Genomic DNA, 21,504 nt, shown 5'->3' with positions numbered 1-21,504 from the left:
ACGTCAACTTTCATGATGCTTACTAAAATCTCTACCAAAATTTCAAATTCTCATTTGTAATAAATAAGAATGATACGATGAGCAATTTCTTGTGACCAAACCCCTCATTACAGTAACTTCAACAATCGGTGAATAAACTGTTATTCTTGACTTCTTTATATGGTTCCAGCCAAAACGGCCCTCCAAAGGAAACTATAATTAAAATCTGTCCTGGGACCAAATTGAGGGGGGTGAAATTTAGCCCCCGAAGCTTCACTTAGGTACGTGACGTTTGGGAGACGTGTGTCACGAGTAGAGCCACAAAAAACTCTCAAGAAGACACATCAAGGGGATGACAAAAATCTGAGTTTTCATCAATACATGTAGGCCAAGCATGGAAGTTTGATGACTCAATAAAAACACAAAATGACTCAATAAAAACACAAGATTTTTGGGGGGAGATCGGGGGGGGGATTCAGCCAAAACCCCAGTTTCAAAACGCTTATCATTGGAAAGCTGATTTAAAAGAATAAATATCCAAGATGGTGATTCAATTTGAAGGGCGTAGCATTCATTCATTCATCTTCCGAACTGCTTGATCCTCACTAGGGTCGCGGGTTGAAGGGCATATCATTCAGTCCTATTATAAGGTAACACAATAGCAACATGGCAGAATATTTCATTGTTATGCTAAGACAACACAACATATGGACGATTAAGCTTCAAAACATCAAATCAAAAGACGTTTAACTGTGATTCATTGGCCCCGAGCGTCCGTCCTCCAGTTTGTCCGACTTCATATTGTCTGCGCGGACATACTGGAGGCCTCCGCAACTCTCGGCCGGGCCTTGTAAACATGACGGCGGGACAATAAAGCACTCCATTGGACTGCTGACCCCCGCTCGGCACACAATGGAAGGGCACTCATAAAAGGGCAGTTATCTGGACCTCTTAAAGCATTAGGATGCCATTCCGGCCCGCTTTGTTCAGGACCGGTCATAACTCGGACTGATGGGAGGCAACTTGAGGGACAGATTCTGCAAATACACTTGACAAGTTTCAATTAGGAGTTGTTTTTAATTTCTGCGATAGCTTTTTCACAGACCAAAATCCTGCGCGAGCGATTCCTGTATGTGGCAGCAAATAGCTATCCAGACTTGCCTTTTAACAATAATATGACATGGATACGGCTTGCTTTAATACAGTGTTTCTCAAATAGTGAATAGTGAATGGGGTTTCGTGAGGCTCCGTCAAGGCGGGCGCGTTTGACCTCGGGGAACATGCTTTTTTATTTTTTTACTGTCCTAAAATAACGTGCCGTTGCACCTCCACTACGTTAGGGATCAGTAGCGCTCTCATTGGCAGAGTTTGCACAGGGAGCATTCTAAGGGAGGAAATAAGAATGTAGCACTTGGCTTCACTGTGACTACGGTGGTAGACGAGGAAAGAGCGGTGAGTTTACTGTGTCTAAAAATGTTGGTTGCGGACAGCATGAAGCTAAATAAATTAAAGCGCCACTTAAAGACATTACACCCCAATCACGCTGATAAGCTGCTAGAGTTTTTTTTTTCCAGCGAAAACGTGCCGAATATTGCCAACAATCATGCCACTTTGTGACTGCTACTTCAGTAAAGTGAAATACAAGTCCCGGCTACACATTGAGCAGTAGCCGAGAGTTGCTGTGTCCTGCTTATATGTTTTATGTTCAATAAACAAACCAAACCAAAAAAAAAAAAACCTCTCTTTGAAAAGCTGTGCATTGCAAAACCTGCTCTTTATAGCCATTAATCCAGACATCATCTTTGATTTTTTAAATCCTTTTATAGATTTTTGTTTTTCTGGTTAAAGTCTTTTTAATATTGTTCTCCTGAAATAATGTTGGGGATTAGTTTGAATGAATTATTAGTTATTGATTTTATGTACTTTTATTTTTTAGTATTCGTATGGTTTGACATGGTCAGTCAAAAAATATTTATAGTTAAATTAAGGATGTAATGTAATTTTTGAATTTCAGATGCACTTTAAATATTTTCTGTTCCAGTTAGTAAAGCTATTCTTTGTTGTAAGTTGGTCCGTATTTCTTTCTTTTTTATTCTCTTATACGTTCATACTGATAAAGTGTTATGCAAAGCTGTTCTTTTACAATTTTATAGACAAAAGATACTATTTATAGTCATGCGGGGGAGGAGGGGCGCGAGATGTTTTCCTCTTCCTAAGGGGGGCATGACAGAAAATAATTAAGAACCACTGCTTTAATACAACCTGTGTAACGAAAACACGTTTGGATGCAATTTGTCATGATAAACCAAAGATATTTTTCCTTCTGACCATTGCAGGCACAGTTTAAAGTACTTAGGTTGATTGAAAAACAGATATAGTGAAAATTCAGGATATGGGTAGTACAAGTCATCAATGGTGGTGTGGTGTTATCGCCTGACTAGTTAACATGATCATCTAGGGACTGTCGAATTATGACTTTTATGTTGCTCCAATCAGTGGCACGGTTTGCACTTTTGAAGCTGAAAAGGGATGGCGTCGGCAAGCTATTATGTTTTAAAATGACTCAAAGACAAGGAATCATTTTATACATATCTGTGAGAAAATGTCATCCACAAACCCGAAATCCCTTTCCAAGTGTCTATGAAGTCACCAGGCAGTTTTGTGATTTTTGTGGTAGAGATTGAAGGACTTGAGTAAGATTTTGTGGTCGTCAGGCATACGTCATGTAATGAGAGTCGGTGTCCAAGGCACTTAATCGATGACATCATTGGAATTAATGGGAGTCCTATGTGTTTTAACAGCTTGCTGGTCTCACCTTGTGTTCCATGTGTGATAAGAAGGCATATTATAGCCAGGCTCGAAAAAAAAGCATTTCTCTCTTTTGGATTCTATTTCACTTGTGATTTTATTCTTTTTGAGAATGGACTTGTATATTTTGCAAGTGACCCTGCTACTGGTCTTATCTTGGCTAAAATGCCGTACTGGGACAACTGCGTAAACACGTTGTAAAGCACGACAAAAGTGTCGCAAAGTAGGTCAGTGTGTGTAATGTTATATTGGAGCTTAAATGCTGCCTGCCAGTCCGATACCGATTCCACCTGTATGAATATTTTAAGTCTAGCAGCGATTGGAATCGTCAAAGGCTAACAGCACGTAGGTGACCACTCACTCGATGGCCGAGGATAAAACCGCAGAAATGCCCCATCGGAGGAAGTCGCCATGCGGTGCCCTTTAAAATAAATAATAAATCCCAAACTGATTAACCACTGTTGTCATCCACAACCACAAACTTTTTTTCATGCTCTCAGACGTGTGCAGTCACATGATCACATTGTCACCGTATTGGCCAGACACTTTGCTGTATCCAGCAATGTTGGCAGGTGGTGAGTAGCAAGTCCTCTGTACAATCACCGACTGGAAGACGAGAGGCCACAAACACACGATTAGCAGTGACTTGACAGAATGCTTGAAATGTCGTAAAGTCGACTCGTTGACGAGTCAACTAATCAGTTCGCTTCTGTTCACTCACAGGCTCTACTTATTGGCTTAATTTTGTTTTTGAAGTAAAAAAAACTCAACTTTTACACAAGCCTATATCTGGCAGCGCAACCCTAAATGGTTATTATCATCGTTTCAGTCCACGTCAACATTAGTCATTCACTTTACTGCGACCTGGAGGTACCTTTCCGCTGATTGTTAACAGATCTTTTTACACAAATTCAACCAATCAATCGTGAACTATCCAAAACCTTGTAATTCCAAAATTTGCAAGAACCCTGCAGCCAACGTGAGAACCATGTAGTATCAAAGGCCACGCACCCAACCTCAGGCTGAGCTCATTGTGTCCGCCCTGCATATGACAGACCTCCTGGGTCTATGCAGGACGTACCGTGTCCTCTTGTTTTGTCCGCGCAGCGCCGGGCCTTCTCATTTCTCAATGAGGCTGTTTTCCTCCAGCTAGCCTGAGGTGGCCCACATATGCTGTCCCCTTAACGTCCCCTACTCCATTAACCACCAGGCGCTTACATGGCGCTGACTCATTTCGATTCGATTGCCGTTAGGCCTGCGAGGTGCTCCTGAGGAAAAAAGTTTCCAAATACCCGTTCTACGGTGTTTGGTTGCTAAGTTGAAAGCAAATGAAGTGAAGTGACAATGTTTGTGGAGATTCACACCTTACCGCGAACCCCCCCAAAAAAAGACAGATGACCTAATTAACCTCAGTCAACACAATTAGCAGTTAGTGCACAGTTGCACAAATAGTGTAACAGGACATGCAAGGCGCACGTTCTATGCACATGGCCCCTAAAACGCAATACTGTAATATCACCTGTACTACACAATTACAAACTAAGCACGTATCAAAATCAGAGATGGCATAATTACTCGCACCATATACTTAATTAAATATAAGTACATAGTCATGTGTGGAAAAAGACTGGTAAAGGTAGACGTACTGACTCAACTCCTCCACTGGAAGCAAAAAGACAATTTAAATCAAGGAGGGTGATCGACTAATTTAATTCCGTGCCCTCATCTGTTGTTGTAAGAAGCTCTGCCTCCTCCTCAAGCCAAAAACACGTGATCAACGACGATCTAACGTCACTCTCTAAACGTCCTCGTAATTAAGTCAACTAGTCTACAAACTCCAGTGTGTATGTGTGTGTTTGGTAGGTAAGTAAGTGGGGTGTGACGCTGTCACACCTGGGTCATGGACAGAGAGGAAGATGGGAAATCTAAAGTGCAAACATTGTGTGTGTGTGTGTGTGTGTGTGTGTGTGTGTGTGTGTGTGTGTGTGTGTGTGTGTGTGTGTGTGTGTGTGTGTGTGAGTGTGTGTGGGCGGTGAGGAATAAGAATGTGTTTGACATTGCTCGTAATTGTGTAATGTTGACTCTGTTGATATCACAACGGGGGCCTTGCATCGGCAAACAGTCGACTGTCAGTCAGTGTTGTCGCCTAGCATTCCACAGCTTTAGCTTAGCTGAGCCTAGTTTAGCTTATGGCAGTTAGGAAGAGCGCTTGTCGTCACATGGTATGGCCTTGGCCGAACAAGGTAGATAGCAGAGACCAGGGCAATGGGGGCAATGCGTTTGTTTGCTCTGTCAGGCTGAGGTAAGGAAGCAGTGCGAGTGGGCTAGCCACTATGATCTGATGTTGTTATGCTGACATACGAAACATGCTGGTTTCAGAAGTGACTTGATTATCCAGCTGGTCTGCTCGAGTCAATCAAAATGAACTTTCTCCTTAAATTGATTCTGAAAATTCTCAGCATGGAAGCTACTATTAGTGAGCGAGCCACCACACCTTAACGTTGTTTTGCGAGCGTACAATATTTATTGTTTTTAAATTGTTTGTTCAATCCATTCAATATGATCTAGATTAGCATTGACGGACATATAAGCGAACTAGCCAACCCTTAACATTCAGTATTTATTCTTTGTCGTACCATAGCCTCCAACAAGCTTACTGTTTTTGGGTCTTAATTTTTTTCAAACAATACATTTTTAAGAAAGTTTCCCGTTGTTTAGGAGAACGGTCGATTAAACATACTGTTAGGTATGTTTTATTTTGTTTGTGTATTTTAGTGCGCTACAGCCAAGGACCCGGCGAGGTGACGTCGTCCACTACCATTAGCCACCATGCAAGCGGCGGCATGGCTACCAGCCAGTCGGTGCTCCAACAGGTGTCACCGGGAGGACTGGACCCCAGCCACAGTCTGCTGTCACCCGATACCAAGATGGTGAGTGAGCGCACCTGTGTGGGCCCCACCCCCAACATCGCGGCCCTCAGATAAGATAAGAACCGCTCAATGTTTTAGCACAATTAGCACATTATGCTGCCTTGTTGATACGGACAAAGAAGCATTCTGTCCTCATCGATTAAACGCCATGCCGACAGATAGATGACACATAAGTTTGTTATGATTTTTTTTTCTCGACTGTGCCCTATTCAAATATTTGGTCTGTCACAAGGAAATATTAGAAAGATGCTGCTTTATAACAATGGACGTTTCAGATTTTTAGAAGGGACATCAAAAGGACATCTGATTTAATGACAGAAAAAAAATCATAGTTTTGCACACCACATTCAAAAATGTATTCATTCATTCATTTATTTTGAAAATGTATTTTAATTATAATTGATATTTATCAATTGATATAGCTTTGTAGATTATATTAGATATTATTGTTGTTATAATTACAATCATTGTTCCTATTGTCAGCAGTAGTATTGGTGTTAGTAGATGCTAATGTTAGCGTTTAGCAGGGCTGCTTCATCATAGTGTCTCAGGCTGACAGAAGAGAAAAAAATGTTGTCAGCAGATATTTTTGGCTTAAATGTTTTTTTAAACCGCTTTTTGTTCCTTATCACTGTTTGATTTTGTGTGTGTGTGTGTGTGTGAGTGTGGAAATGTGTGTGTGTGGAACTGTGTGTTTTTGTACAATGTTGTTGTCTAAGCATACATACACACCCTTTTATGAAAGAATTTGAACTAAGTCAACATGTACACTCGGGCGACATTAGGGACATGACCAAATATTTTCAAATATACTTTTCATATTATGTCTTTCTCTTTTCACATTTTGTTCTTCCTTTCTTCTGCTTTTGAGTCCAAGAAATGATGCCATGTAATGAAGTTGGTCGAAGTAGCAATGGCACGCATGTGGTTTCAGATTTCAGGTTCCGGCGGCGGCCTTCCTCCGGTGAGCACGCTGACCAACATCCACAGTTCGCATCACAGCCACCAGCAGACACAAAACCTCATCATGCCACTTTCTGGAGTCATGGCCATCGCGCAAAGTAAGTACAAAGGAAACAAAAAGCTTCAAATACAACATTTGACACCACAACTTTGAAATACAGTCATACCTCGGTTTTCGACCATAATCCATTCCAGAAGGCTGTTCGAAAAACCGATTTGTTTGAAAACCGAAACTACGCTCTTTAAAAAAAATATATATTGAACACGTCTGATCACAATGGAGCGCTACATGAGGAAGCATCACTTCCTCGTCGAGCCGAGCAAGCATCACTTCCTCGTGTAAGGAAGACGAGAGGAGTCAAGTGGCGCATTCAAGTGTGCTCAGTTTGGTGGAGAAGCTATTTTCGGTCGTAATCCAAGGCATAAAAAACTCAAAATGTTTGGTCAAAACCCGATTTGGTAGAGAACAGAGATGTTCGAAAACCGAGGTTTGACTGTAATTACCCGGACTTGAAACACCACTCCTTGTTTGAAACCTGAACCGAATCTCGACACCCTATTTGAAACTCTAAACCTTGTTTAAAATCCTTAACCCTACTTTGAAACCCTAATCCTGGCTTTGAAAGCTTAACCATGACTTGAGACCCTCTAACCCAGGTGTCACCAACATTTTTGAGGGTGAGAGCAACTTCATGTGTACCGATTGTGTGAAGGGCTACCAAATTGATACACGTCTGAAATAACATATTTGTCCAAAATACCTTCAATAATATGAGGATGTGTTATTTTTAATACTTGATGATTTAAATTGTCAGACTTTGATCGTGTTTCGAAATGTCTCACAGTACTGCCAATGTTTGCATTTTTAAATCATAATTTCTACTAGCAAATCACAATGTCCAGGCACTGGCGGGCTACTCAAGTGGTCTTCACGGGCTACCTGGTGCCCGCGGGCACCATGTTGGTGACCACTGCTCTAACCCATGCTTGAAAGACTAACACTGCCTTCAAATCCTAATGTAAACCCTAACCTAGGCTTAAAACCTTGATTTTTAAACCCAAATCCACATTGGAAGCTCTAACTTAAAACCGTAAAGCCCCTATCCGACTGAGCGGCAAACATTGGCGTCCTGGTTTGTCAGGGTTCGTTCAAGTTCGTCAGTGTTTAATGGTCGCCAGACGACTGTCAGACGTTCATCTGTATTTTTCTTGTCGCAAGGGAATTTGGAACATTTTCTTGTGACAAACTGGCTTCAACCACTCACACTCGCTAGAAGCCCTAACCCTCGCTTGCAATGCTATTTTGAAACCAAATTTAATACCCTATTTTGAAACCCATAGCCTAGGATTTGTTTGCATCCCAAATGAAACCATAACCTGCAACCAATAGCGCCGCTTGAAGTCTGACTCTGAAACGCTAACCCTGGTTTGAAGTCCTCAGGCTGACGGTCCGCCGCACTTTGAAGCCCTAACCAGCGGCGCTCTTTTGTGTTCAGGTTTGAACACGTCGCAGTCTCAGTCGGTGCCGGTGATCAACAGCGTGGCAGGCAGCCTGGCAGCCCTGCAGCCCGTGCAGTTCTCGCAGCAACTTCACAGTCCTCACCAGCAGAGCCTCATGCAGCAGTCACCCAGTCACATGAGCCAGCAGCCGTTCATGGCCGCCGTCACGCACTCGCACAGTCAGTAACAACCTTTCTATTTGTTTAGCAACATCGTGTACAGTGGTGCCTTGAGATGCTCATTTCATTCGTTCCGTGACCATCCTCGTAACTCAAAACGACAGCGCAGCTGATTCATAGGTCGATATAAGGCCTTTTCAAAATAATAATAACCGGCCAGAGTTTTTCAGATTAAATGGCGAGATAGCCTTATTTTGTTCAGTGGATAAGGGCAACAGGGATGTCTCATAATTATTCTGTGTGAATTACACCTATATATATATATATATATATATATATATATATCAACCTGACATTGATATATATATATATATATATATATATATATATATATATATATATATATATATATATATATATATATATATATATATATCAATGTCATATATGTGTATATATATATATATATATATATATCAATGTCAGGTACCGACTGCTGTCAGGCTGATGAATAAAAAATAACAATAATAATAATTAAATTATGTGAAGGAAAATTGTAAATAGTACTGTGTGATTTATCCATTGTGTTCATATTGTATTTAATTGAAAGATGTTTGTTGTTTTTTTTTTCTCTCTCTTTCTCCTTTCTTCTTTCTACATACATTCTTGCTGCTGGAGGCTGTAAATTTCCCCAGTGTGGGACGAATAAAGGATATCTTATCTTATCTTATCTTATATATATATAATTATATATACACATACAGTGAAAGCGGGAGTTACGAACAAGCCTTTTTACAAACTTTTTACAACATTTTAGTAGAAATTTTGCCTTTAGTTACATACGTGTTTTGTTATGCGAACCGTCTCAGCATGCACGAGTGGACGGATCAGTGCTATGCTTCGTAACTCATCGCAATAGTTGTCCTGTCTTTTTTTTACGCGTCATTAGACCTCAGAAGGATTTCAATGGTACAGCTTGCACATAAAACCTGTCTACTCCCCGGCAGCAACTATGAAACTGTTGGGTGTGCAGCTTGTAAGTTCCGTCCTCCGCAAACATATCCTCCACTCACAATTCTCACAGTGGCAGATTTCTGATTAACATGGCAAGAAAAGGTTTGACTGTATGTATTATATGGAAAGTTTTTTTTAGTTTTTTATTACATTGCATCTCTTAAGTAAAAAAAAAACAACAACAACAACAAAGACAAAACTCCCCCAGTGGCAGCTAAAAGTTCCATCTATGCACAATCACAATTTTATCAGGGGCTGTCATAATGACATTAATGTGGCAAAAAAAGACAAATTTTCCCCAGGTTGATATTTTTTTTGTGCCACTGCCAAAAATTTGGAAATAAACAAAAGGAAAAGATCTGATTAAGATTATTTTGGAATGAGACCTTTATTTTCAACCACACAATGACTACGACTACAATAATCGGTTGATTAATTGGTTATCAGGCTTTTTTTGGTTGTCAAATATCGGCTTGAATCTACTTGAAACACTGTCAAAATGTCTTTAATTTAATTGAATGGAAATGCTGAATTAAAACGAGTTGTTTTTCTTGGAGAATAAAAAACACGCCTGTGAGAGCGATAATCCATTCATCTCACCGACGTGGCATATCAAGGTGCTGATTGGATAGCGTCACTTCTGATCAACACTTTTGTGACACCCTGGCAACGATTGTACGCATACATTCTACTTTTGTCCCATTCATTCTAAATGGAAGCATTTTTTTTTTCATATCTCCCTGCAGTGTACCCTCACAAGCAGGAGCCGCCGCAATATTCGCACCCGTCTCGCTTCCCGTCGGCGATGGTGGTGACGGACGCCAACACCATCGGTACACTCGGCTCCATGACGCCCAGCAAGACGGTCAGTGTCGATACCAAAAAATGTCACGTGTGCACACTCTACACTTCCTCTGCACTTCCTCTCACAGCGCTCACCTCATGATCATGTCGCTATTCACGGGTACGAAGCTATTACTTTGCTTTATCTCACATAATAACAATATTAGCCCCCCCCCCCCTTAAAAAAACCCAGATAAAAACTACAAGCACAATAATTAACATACTAACACAGCAACGGTTTATGCAAAGAAAAAAAAACACAGCTCACACTTTTATGGGTAATTTTTGCACAGGGCTGGGACGTGGGCCAAGGAAGAACTATTTCACACTTTTTTCTTAGAAATACAGCTCTGGAAAACATTAGGAGAAGATTAGGAGAAACAACAAATACAATGAATCTTTTTTGGCCATTTTTTCTTTTTTTAACTAACATTGTACTGTATATGTTAGGAATTTGTGATGGTTGTGAATTTTTTATTGAATAAACCAAACATGCTCAGTTGTCTAAAACACAAACAGTTCCTACAAATAGCAAAATCAAGTGATGATCTTGCAATGGTCTCTTTTTCCAGATCTGTATGTATTTCTATTTATATCTTTTTGCGATACCAAATTGAAAGAATGTATTTTTTAAAATGTTTTATAATAAGATTTTTCATCATTTCATAGTTATTTTGACATGTTTTGAAGACACTATAACATCTAAAATAGATTTTGATGATAGATGCAATTAGATTTTTTTACAAGACTTCTCTTCCGTGCATATTTTGAAGATGTTACCTACATGTAAAAATGCGATATTAAAAAGAGGTTCAATAAATAATAAGTGGATTACTTTTCTTCAAACATAATAAAAAAAACATATTTCCTACAAAACATTTTTAAAAGGCGCATTAAAAAATCTCTCTCTCATCAATTATTGAAAGAAACACAAATAAGTATACAATGTTTTTTGTTTCAATAAAGTTTTTTTTAAATACATGAATGACTGTATCAAGAAAATAACTGTTAGGGAAAAAACAACATTAAAAAAATGGTTCGCACATTTGTCTCACAGTGCAGAGGTGCAAGATTTGATTCCGGGCTTTGACCTTCCTGTGTGGAGTTTGCATGTTCTCCCCGTGCCTGCGTGGGTTTTCTCCGGGTACTCTAGTCCTACCCCCCCCCCCCCCCGGTCCCCCACACACACATTCTAAAAAACAAATTTCAGGTGTGATGGTGCGTGTGAATGCTTGTTTGTCTTTGTGTGCCCTGCGATTGGCTGGCCACCACTTCAGGATGCTGCCCAGAGACAGCTCAAATAGATTCCAGAACGCCTGCAACCCTCGTGAGAGTAAGCGGATTAGAAAATATGTTTAGAAATGAGATTTTAAAAAATACATCCATCCATCCAATTTCCAAACCCGCTTTATCCTCACAAGTGTCGGTGCTGGAGCCTATCCCAGCTGTCTTCGTGCAGTAGGCGGGGGACACCCTGAACTGGTTGCCAGCCAATTGCATAGAGGAACAACCATCCACGCTCACAATCGTGTGATTGAGACAATTTGGAGTCTTTAATCAACCTGCCATCCATGTTTTTGGAATGTGGGAGGAAACCGGAATACCTGGAGAAAACCCACTCAAGCACGGGGAGAACAAGCAAACTCCACACCGGAAGGCCGGAGCCGGAATTGAACCCTGCACCTCTGCAATGTGAGGTGGACGTGCTCACCAGTCAACCTCTGTTCTGCCCCTAATAAATAAACGTAAACGTTTTTCAAATCACATATGCAGTTAAAAATTAAACATGCAAAAACGATTATATTTATTTTATTTCAATGTGTCTTATTTAGTGTTTGAAACTATATCCATGTCAAAGGTATGTTATATTTTTTGAGAGACACCAGTTTATTTACAATCTATTATGTTTATAAAATATCTAAAATACATTTTTTTGTCTTTCAATGGATGGTTAAATGTTTTTTAAAAATTTTTTTAGGAATCTTTTGCCCATGTCCTCTTATTTCCATGCATTTATTCATTTCCATTTCCCTTATTTTCTCAGCGACTAACACAAATTCAAATATAGTGGATACATTGACAGATTTTCTTTTTTATTCTTTGAATTTCCTTTTTTTCACATTGTTTTGTTTTTCTGACTCAATATTTTCCTTAATTTCTCCCGCATCTTAGTGCGCGCTCGCCCACAGACAGACTCATAAACACACCTAAAGTATTTTCCTATGATGGCGTGTTGACTTGTTGACTTCCTGTCACACATTAGGATGCTCCGGTAAACAAGATGGTGCAACTCGGGGGTCTCTCCTGGGTAAATACTTTGTTCTATTAGTCCAGTCAAGCCACACACACACACACACACACACACACACACACACACACAAACACACACACACACACACACACACACACACACACACACACACACGCACGCACGCACGCACACACACACACACACACACACACAAACATACTCCTCCGTCTTTCCATTTCCTGTCCAATCTGCGTCTCGTTCCTTGGAGCTGAACGCGCGTTGATTGATGGCGGGAGGAAATGAGGCTCTTAATCCAACGTCTCGAGCTTAGTGTCATGCTACAGTAGATAGAAAGGAACAAATGGGGGAGGTTTAGCATTATCGACGGCTTACACATCTAAACCTGTTGAAACAAACATTCGAAACGCATTGTCAACAGACAAAAATTGTGTGAAATGTGAATGTCTAACCAAGTGGGTAAATGAACATTGAATATCCCTTTCGATTTTACTGGAGACTTGTGGTGGTTTAGAGTTTGTTTGTTTGTTTTTCATTCTAAAATTGCACGCTGAACTTTCCGTCATATTGTGTAAAAAGGCAATAACAGATGGCAAAGCGTATTATTCGCTTTTATTAACAGCGCAAGGCATTAATAAGGATCCCGGCCTGCTCAGCAACACTCGGTCGGGCAACATGATATCATGTATCTTTGTTCGTCTGTCTTTGCAGTGGATAGAAAAGGACTTCACATATCCCTGTTCAAATGCCAGCTTTTTTTCCCAGCCTGGAGTCGGACATTAGCAGTCAGTGTTAACACAGTATTAATTTCTACTTGCGAAAATAACGTCAGGAAAAGCCAGATGGAGCAGCTCAACTTTATTCGGGTTGAAGCTGAGGTACTTCAAATGGTGGCAGGTGCGTGCTGTCTCCCACGTAATGAGTTTGAATGTGACTGGGGAATTCAGAACACGGCCACCCCCGAGTTATGAGGGTGTGCACACATGTCCAAACACATTATTTATGTTTTCTTCTACTTCCCCTCTTAAAAAGCACTTTTTTCCTCCAATTCGGTTTCAGAGGTTATGGGCCATGTTAATGGCGGTATATTGGTCACACTTTTTTTTTTTAATATCACAAAACCATATGTTTGAACAGGGGTGTGTCGACTTTTTAAATCCACTGCAAACACGATTCCGTTATAAGAATGAGAGTAATCCAGACTCTCTTTTAAAATGAAAATACACAAATGAGTCCAATGCCAAATCGACAGGTTGAAGTGGGCACCGCTTCCTCTTTCGGCCTGTGGCCTGAAATGTCGTCGGTGCATTCACACGCTCAATTTCCCACGCTGAGCTAGGCTGAGCGCTTATGGAGCCATGCCGCGTGACAGATGGGGAGGGAGGGCAAAGGATAGAAGATTTAGACCAGTGAGTCCAGTGTTTACCGTGCAAAAGATTCTCCACTAGATGCTCCTAATCCGACCATTATCATTTAAATTGTATAAAATAGACATTTGTTTGGATTTTCACTTAATAAGAAATGTGGAACCTTGCAGGGTTTATTTTCAACGTTGAAATTGAAGCCAATGCTTATTAATGAAAAATTATAATAGAAAAACAGGAAATAATTTCCTCTTACTTTCATCCCTGTAAATTGCCATGTAATAATCACAACAATCATAATAAAATTGAAATCTAAATGAATAAAAATACATTTTGTGATTGTAAAATAAAATACATTAATAGCTACAGACACAGATTTTTTTTATACGATGAAAGTGCGTAATAAAATATAAAAGTTGGAGGTCTCTTCACCAAATAATAATTAAGACTCATTACTTTTCATGCTTTTAAGTTTTTATAATGTTTTGAAATCAATCAATGGAATGTGATGAATGAAATTGTCAAAATATTCTTTCAACTAAAGTAATAAAAGTGTAACCATTCCACTCATATTCAAATAATAAGCGAGATGTAGTATTTTTTTTCTCTGGCTGGAAATTCAAATGATGATCGAGTGTAGTATCCAGTTATAGACTGAACAGGGATTTACTTGTCATAGCTGTATGTATGTATAGCATATACTGGCTGGCATGTGATTTATTTCAACAATTGGTTCGTGGGCCCTCCCAGGTATTTCTTTATCATGGTTCTTTTGGCCGGCCGGGCTCACCTTCTTCTCATGACACTTTTTTTTTAACAACACTCCCTGCTTACCCACAAGGCCTCCATTATTGCCCCCTGACGCTGACCACTCCGCCCTGTGGCTCACCTTGTTATCAGCTGTTTGCGCCGCCAGCCAGGTCCAAATAAATTCCACAAACAATCCCAAACAGGCCCCATCTATTTGGTCAGGTGTGTGACAAAAGTACTCACACTGTGTAATCAAGTAGGAGTACAGATGCTCGTGTTAAAAAAATATACATACTTTCTCTCTCTCTCTAAATGCATCAATATATAAATAGAGAGAGAGAGATTTAAAAGTAAAAATCAAAGAAATAAAAACTATCTTACCAAAATTACTAAAAGAGCATACAGCACATGAACAAGATTTTGGAAAAAATATTTTTAGAACGCTTTAAGACTTTGACCAACCATCGATCCATTCATTTTCTGAACCGCTTTGTCTTCACAAGGGTCGTGGGGGGTGCTGGAGCCTTTCCCAGCCGTCTTTGGGCAGGCGGGGGACACCCTGAACTGGTTGCCAGCCAATCGAATAGACGAACAATCTTTTGCGCTCACAATCACAACTCGGGACAATTTCAAGTGTTCAATCAACCTGCCAACCATGTTGGAATGTGGGAAGAGCCTGGAATAGCTGGAGAAAACCGATGAGAGCCCGGGGAGAACATGCAAACTCCAAACAGGAAGGCCAGAGCCAGGATCGAAGCCACGACCTGTGCACAGATCCAGCTCACAGTGCAGAGATGCAGGGTTCGATTCCCTCTCTGGCCTTCCTGTGTGGAGTTTGCATGTTCTCCCAGGTTTCCTCCCACATTCCAAACACATGCACTGTCGGTTAATAATCGAAAATTTCCTCGGCGTGATTGTGAGCGCAGATGGTTGTTCGTCTAAGTGTGCCCTGCGATTGGCGCGAAACCAGTTCAAGGTGTAGCCCGCCGCAGCCCGAAGACAGGTGGGATAGACTCCAGCATGCTCAGAACCCTCGTGAGGATAAGTGGATTAGAAAATGCAGCAACCTGTCCCAGACATCACCCTGAACTGGTTGCCCGCCAATCGCAGATGTTTTGAGTCTTTAATTCTTAATTCAGTCATAAACCATTATTCACTCTGATCATAAAGCATACCAGAAAATCAATGGACCTCATTATACACAAATACAAAGGGAAAAAATGCTTTTATAGGTCATTTTAGGGGGGTCAAGTAATATAGTTGGCAGCATGCTGAATGAATTGTTAGCACGTCCGTCTCACAGTTCTGAATCATAGTTTTAATCCAGGTCTTTGCTCCATGTTTGTTTCCATGAAAAAAGTGGGACCGCTTTTGTACCCTCGAGCCTCAGTTTGTAAACCTTTGCCTTACTATTTCCCTCAAGTCTGCTGTTTTTCTTCCACAGTGTCCTCTTCAAGCGTGGTGAGAGCGTGTGCACCTGACTTCCTCGCTGCCCGGCAACCCCAGTGCATTTTTTCCTCTTCTTTTTTTTTTTTTCCACCTTTCCCGCTTGCCCGTCCGTCACTGTGGCGACGGATGACGAATCGGGCGGGGGGGAAGCTGCCAAAAGGGGGGACCACCACACGGCAGCCATGGCTGAACAGACCGGAGTGCCTGCCAAGCGAGGATCAGGGCTTATGTGGCCCTATTGCCTGTTGAGCAGGACGTATGATTGGTTCGTGCAGTGTAAACCTTTTCACTGTGACGTCATGTACTTCTGGGTGGCAGAAAACGGAACTTTCAACTTGTCAGCAAATTCATGTCATTTGACCAAGGCAGAGGAACATGAATTTGAAAGAAGAGAGCAAATGCCTCAAATGATGGTTTGGGACTTCTGGAATGTGTGACGTGTCAGTCGAAAGACGATTTTTGTCTCAGATCATGATCATGGCCATTTAGCGTTATAAAAGAAAAATAGACTACGGTTGTAAATAAAACATAGGTTATTTTGGACAAAACCATTACATATCGGTGTTCAGTATTTGATTTCTGAATGGAGGACCTGTAACCAGCATGATTATAAGGTCCCTCCAAAGTGAAAATTCAAGTATGTCTTGTAAATTTGACACACGAACAAGAAGATTTTAATTAATTAAAAATCTCCCAAGTGTATAAAATGAGGATTCAAAATCATGAAAAATCGAGCCATTCTCTCCGCACCTAATTTGAACGTCCTGAAACCACAACTGTCGACTGTCTACTTTGTTATGCCGACACATCCTTCCACATTTAAGCTGCGAAAATATATCTGCTTCACCATATCCCACTGGGTTGTCGCCCGGCTGTTCGACGCCGCAACAACAAGGCACTCTAAAATTGCTACGCCATCACAAAGCCCCTATGCATATGCTCACTTCCGACATCTTTTCTCATTGCTCTTCCATCTTTTCCCTTTAAAGCGTTTTTGACATTCACTCAAAATAAAGTTACATCGGGCAGCACAACCCCAATCACAACATATTTTAGTTCAGGTCAGCGGTAGTCACTCACTTTCTGCCACCCATATGTAACCTGGCGCCTGCTGTTTACAAACATTTGAAAACGTCCATTTACTTTGCCAAGCCCACTTTTGAACGCAAAGTGATCATACGAGGAAAACAAATCACGCCTTCGGACTGCACGACAATCCTGATGCTTGTTGATCTGGCGTATTCACGCCACCACAAAGTCTTCCTGTTTGGCACTCACATGTGTGTGTATATACTGTGATTTTTTTTCTATATATACAGTATATATATTTTTTTGCTTGTTTTATTGACAATCTTCAGAGGACTATGCAAAGATTCAGCGCAGGAAGATGAGAAAAATATATACCGGTGTGTGTGTGTGTGTGTGTTTATATATATATATATATATATATATATATATATATATATATATATATATATATATATATATATATATATATATATATATATATATATATATATATATATGTGTATGTGTGTGTGTGTGTGTGTACTGTATGCACTATGTGAGAGGCAGCACCAACAATTCGCACAAGCAATTATTATTTTTTTTTTTGTGTAACGCTGCCTGCAGGAAGAAGGAAAAAAAAGGCAAAAGTAGACATAAATTTTCTCCTCATCATCCATCTTTTGATATGAATATTGTTGATGATAAACTTGGACACCCTCCCTGTTTGAGAAGCGACCACTCCTTTCATGTTGTGAGCTCAATGGAATCCAATGCGTGGGGTAAGGGGACACCCAACAGTATTAGACATTCCCATGGAAACATTAGGTCATGATGTTGGTAGCGCTTTGACGCTTTGACTGTTATGAGGTGCATGTGCTTACTGTCGTCCAATCCAGGGGGCGCTCATTCATACCCATATTGTGTGTGTTTGTGTGTGCGCGCGAGAGTGATTTATTCTCTTCTTCATGTATTATTTTTGTATAAAATGGAAATCAATCTTAAATCATTATTTATACTTGCTGAGGAAATGTTGATATTTTGAGTAAAGGTTTTTCAAAGTGAATGTGAAACTCTGCTTGTTGTTATTTTGTTTGACAATGCTAACTTTTTTAATTAGAATTTATATTACCGCATAGTTATTTCAGATTTTATTTTAGTTAACCTTTTTACTACTCAGATTATATATTTTTCGTTTCGTAATTGCTTTTTTGACATTTTATTTTGTAGTGTATTTTTTGTTTTCCTTTTTTTTGTTTAATTTCATTTTATTTAGGTTTTACTTTTGTTGTGATATGCGCTTTAAACCAGTTAACATTCTTTTTTTAATTGTTGGTTTTCTCATCTTTTTTTTTTTTGCATTTTGTTTCCTTCGCGGCCAACTTGGTTGTTTCGGTACCAAAATTGTGACTTTTCAAGCATGACTTCAAGAGATGTTTTTGGATGGGATCGGGGAGGTCTACTCATTGACGACCAAATTTCATCTTCAGTCCAACTGCATTCAGGGGCTGGATGAAAAAAAAAATTGAGCCACTACTAAACAGGGTCGAATGTGTGGAGCATCAGTCAAAAAGAAGACATTTTCTGAGGTCAACTGAGATAACTCATCGGAAGGGTGACTCGATAGTTATGGGTACAAAATTATGACTTGTGATTTTCATCCTCATATATATATGAAACATGGCGGCAAAGTTGGATGACTCGACATAAAACCCTCAATTGTGGTTGTAGTTGTCAGTGATGCAGCGTCGTCGTCATCCCCCTCACACTCCCCAACCGAAATATCTCCCCGCAGTGTGTTCTCGTATCCCCGCGTTGACCTGCAGCCCGGCATCCTGCTGAGCGCAGTCTTGTAATCCCCTGATGTCGCTCAATTTGCTTTTCAATGAGGCCTTTGATTTTCACACCCGGGAAGCCAGCAAAGATCTGAGCAGGCCCCTTTTTTTTTTGTTACCTTTTTCTTCTTCCCGCTACAAAGGGGGGCTGCACGCATCTGTTTGCGTGTGTTGGAAAAACTCTCAGCATCACAGCTAATGCAGCCTGAATGCTAACCGGTATCTCAACTCTGTCTTCAGTCTCTGTGCTGATTGATGGCAACCCATGGCAACGATCGACAACAATTCATTTCGTAACAATCACTCGTATTACATACCATCAGATGTGAACCAAGAAAGAGAGAGAGAGAGCGAGATCCTGAAACGGATTGTCATCATCACTGTAGGTGGTGCCACGAAGCGTTACCGTGCCGACTGCCCTCATCTCCATGACTGTACATGCGTCATCATGAAGCAGCACAACAACAATAAGAAAAGAGGAGGCGTGATGATGGAAGAGCTCCGTGTCGTGTGCAAGTGTTAGCCCGTCAAAGATGAGTTTCGGGGTCGCAGCGGTGAGCAATTAGCCTCCCGACCCCTGACCCCCGCTGGGCCGCCTCCTCCGTCAGGGCCTATGGGGCCCAGCTGGAGTTGATGTAGCATCCTTTCTTGTGACACCGCTAAACACGCCGCCGCGTTCAGCACGCATCCACCACTTTCTGTCTCGTTGCATGCGCCTCCCTCAGTGCCGCCATGAGATCAACTGCAAAGTTTTGAAGTTGACTCTCTCTCTCTATATATATATACTGTATATATATGTCTAGCACAGTGTTTCTCAAAAGTGTGTTGTGTGGGCTCACTCTCGTAGTACATGAGAATCACCGAATTAAGTTTTCAAACTGCACAATTTATATGATATGTAGCTTCATGGGTTTTTTTTTCTTTAAATCGGTCCAGTACATTTGCTTAGTACAGCTTAGTTGTATTTAACTTTAAGGTACTCTACATTTGCATTTACATGCTTCAAACTGTTTGCTTGCATTGCTTTTTTTTTTTTTTATTCGGCTACAAACGGTAGGCTTTCAAATCAGCATTTCCGCCCAGCGTTAGGACTTCAAATCAAGGGTAGGATTTTAAATTACGGTGTGAACCCAGTCTTATTGTTTTAAATTCGGGTTTTAAATCAGAGTTTGGTTTCAAACGAGAGTTGTGGTTTCGTTCGTCTTAGGGTATCAAACAAATGATCCTGAGTTCCGATATTAAATGAGGACTCCTAGCCTGGGTTGGGGTATTAAATTAAGCTGTCAAAGAAATCTTTCAAGCATCAGACTGGACTTCAAATTAAGGTTTTGAACCTGGGTTGTTGTATCGAATTACATGTTCAAGTCTCTGTTAGGGTTTTAAACTAAGATTCCCAACTAAAGCTAAGGTTTCAGGCTTGAGCTGGGATATCAGGTTTTTGAGTCGAGGTTAGGGTTTCACATTGGGGTTTCAAGGCTGGGTTAGGCTGTGAACGAAGAATTTCAAGAATGGGATGTGGTTTCTAACTGAGGTTAGGATTTCAAAGTGGGGTTTCAAGCCATTATTAAGATTTCAAAGAAAGGGCTAGCTTTTTGATGAAATTTTAAGTCTTGGCTGTGTTAAAATTTCAGATTGGGTTTTCATTACTGAGTTAAAGTTTCAAACAAGGGTTACAGTTTGAGGTCAAGGTTGGGGTTTGAAATATGGCTTCAAGCCAGGATTACATTTTGGGATAAACGCGTCAATTTGTTATCGGTATTGCTTTTGTATGTTGTTATGCATTGCATCACAGGCTTGCTTTGTTCTCGTGTTTATAGTGTATTGTTATTTGTATTCACCTCACATTTGATTGATTCTGTACCATACAACAACGACAAAAAATTCTTCTATTGTGATGTGAGGTGTCAGACTGCTCACACGTTTGGAAGTGAATGTCTGACAGATTGATGTCGTCATGCTGATGCTGTCTCAGCTTTGTCATGATTTACGGCACTGTGGTTAATGTTCACCTTTCTCGGCCCACCACCATTCACCGGGACGGGGGTATAACGGGTTTGGTGGGGGGTGGGGGGCAAACCTGGAGGGGGTCCGGTCAGATCTGATCTCAGACTTGTGAATGGCCTTCTGGCAGAGGAGGAGGAAAAGACAGCTACAGCTACAGAGTGATGGAGCCTCATTGGGCTTCTAATGAACCTCAATTAGAGGTGTGAATACATGCAAACATCTATAAGGAGATGCGATCTAATCACTAATGGGTGACATCGTTAATCACCCTAGCATGACTAATAATGGATATTCAGCTATTGACATTCAAAAGGGGAGAAGACCTCCAGAAAAAGTGCCCAGGCCTGTGATCATCGTTGCCCAGCCAAGAGGGGCCTCCGCTGGGGCATTTGTACTCATTCTGGCCCCTTAAGTCCGGTTCTTTTTTTTCCCCCACTCCCTCACTTTCTTATTCATTTTTGAAGCAATTACATTCATTAGTCATCATCATCATAATGTCAGATGACATTTTCAGGATCAGGTTTTCAGGCCAGAAGTAGGGTTGAAAATCTGGGGTATGTTAGGGCAGGGGTGACAAACTCATTTTTGTCATGGGCCACTTTGGAGTTTTATTTCTTCCCTCAGAGGACCGTTATGACAGCAAAACCACAAAAATGTTTCATCACATTGTCG

General features: G+C 40.7%; 1 protein-coding gene across 2 annotated transcripts in view; it reads left to right on the top strand.

Annotated features, from left to right (window-relative positions):
* hnf1ba (HNF1 homeobox Ba) overlaps window positions 1-17,295 on the top strand; it is a 29,420-nt gene extending 12,125 nt beyond the window's left edge. Inside the window, exons 5-10 of one of the 2 annotated variants that reach the window (XM_052078043.1) lie at window positions 5,563-5,717; window positions 6,652-6,778; window positions 8,177-8,359; window positions 10,060-10,178; window positions 12,420-12,464; window positions 15,984-17,295. In XM_052078043.1, coding sequence (XP_051934003.1) covers window positions 5,563-5,717; window positions 6,652-6,778; window positions 8,177-8,359; window positions 10,060-10,178; window positions 12,420-12,464; window positions 15,984-16,004 — 650 coding nt within the window. In that variant the 3' untranslated portion in view covers window positions 16,005-17,295. The remainder of the gene's footprint in view (window positions 1-5,562; window positions 5,718-6,651; window positions 6,779-8,176; window positions 8,360-10,059; window positions 10,179-12,419; window positions 12,465-15,983) is intronic. The other variant, XM_052078044.1, reaches the window with a different exon arrangement.
* The last annotated feature ends 4,209 nt before the right edge of the window (window positions 17,296-21,504 follow it).

The sequence above is a fragment of the Hippocampus zosterae genome, chromosome 10 (genome assembly GCF_025434085.1).
Source record: "Hippocampus zosterae strain Florida chromosome 10, ASM2543408v3, whole genome shotgun sequence".
In the NCBI taxonomy this organism is placed as follows: Eukaryota; Metazoa; Chordata; class Actinopteri; order Syngnathiformes; family Syngnathidae; genus Hippocampus; species Hippocampus zosterae.
Note: the sequence above shows the minus strand (reverse complement) of the source record. Positions and strands in the feature narration are given on the sequence as shown.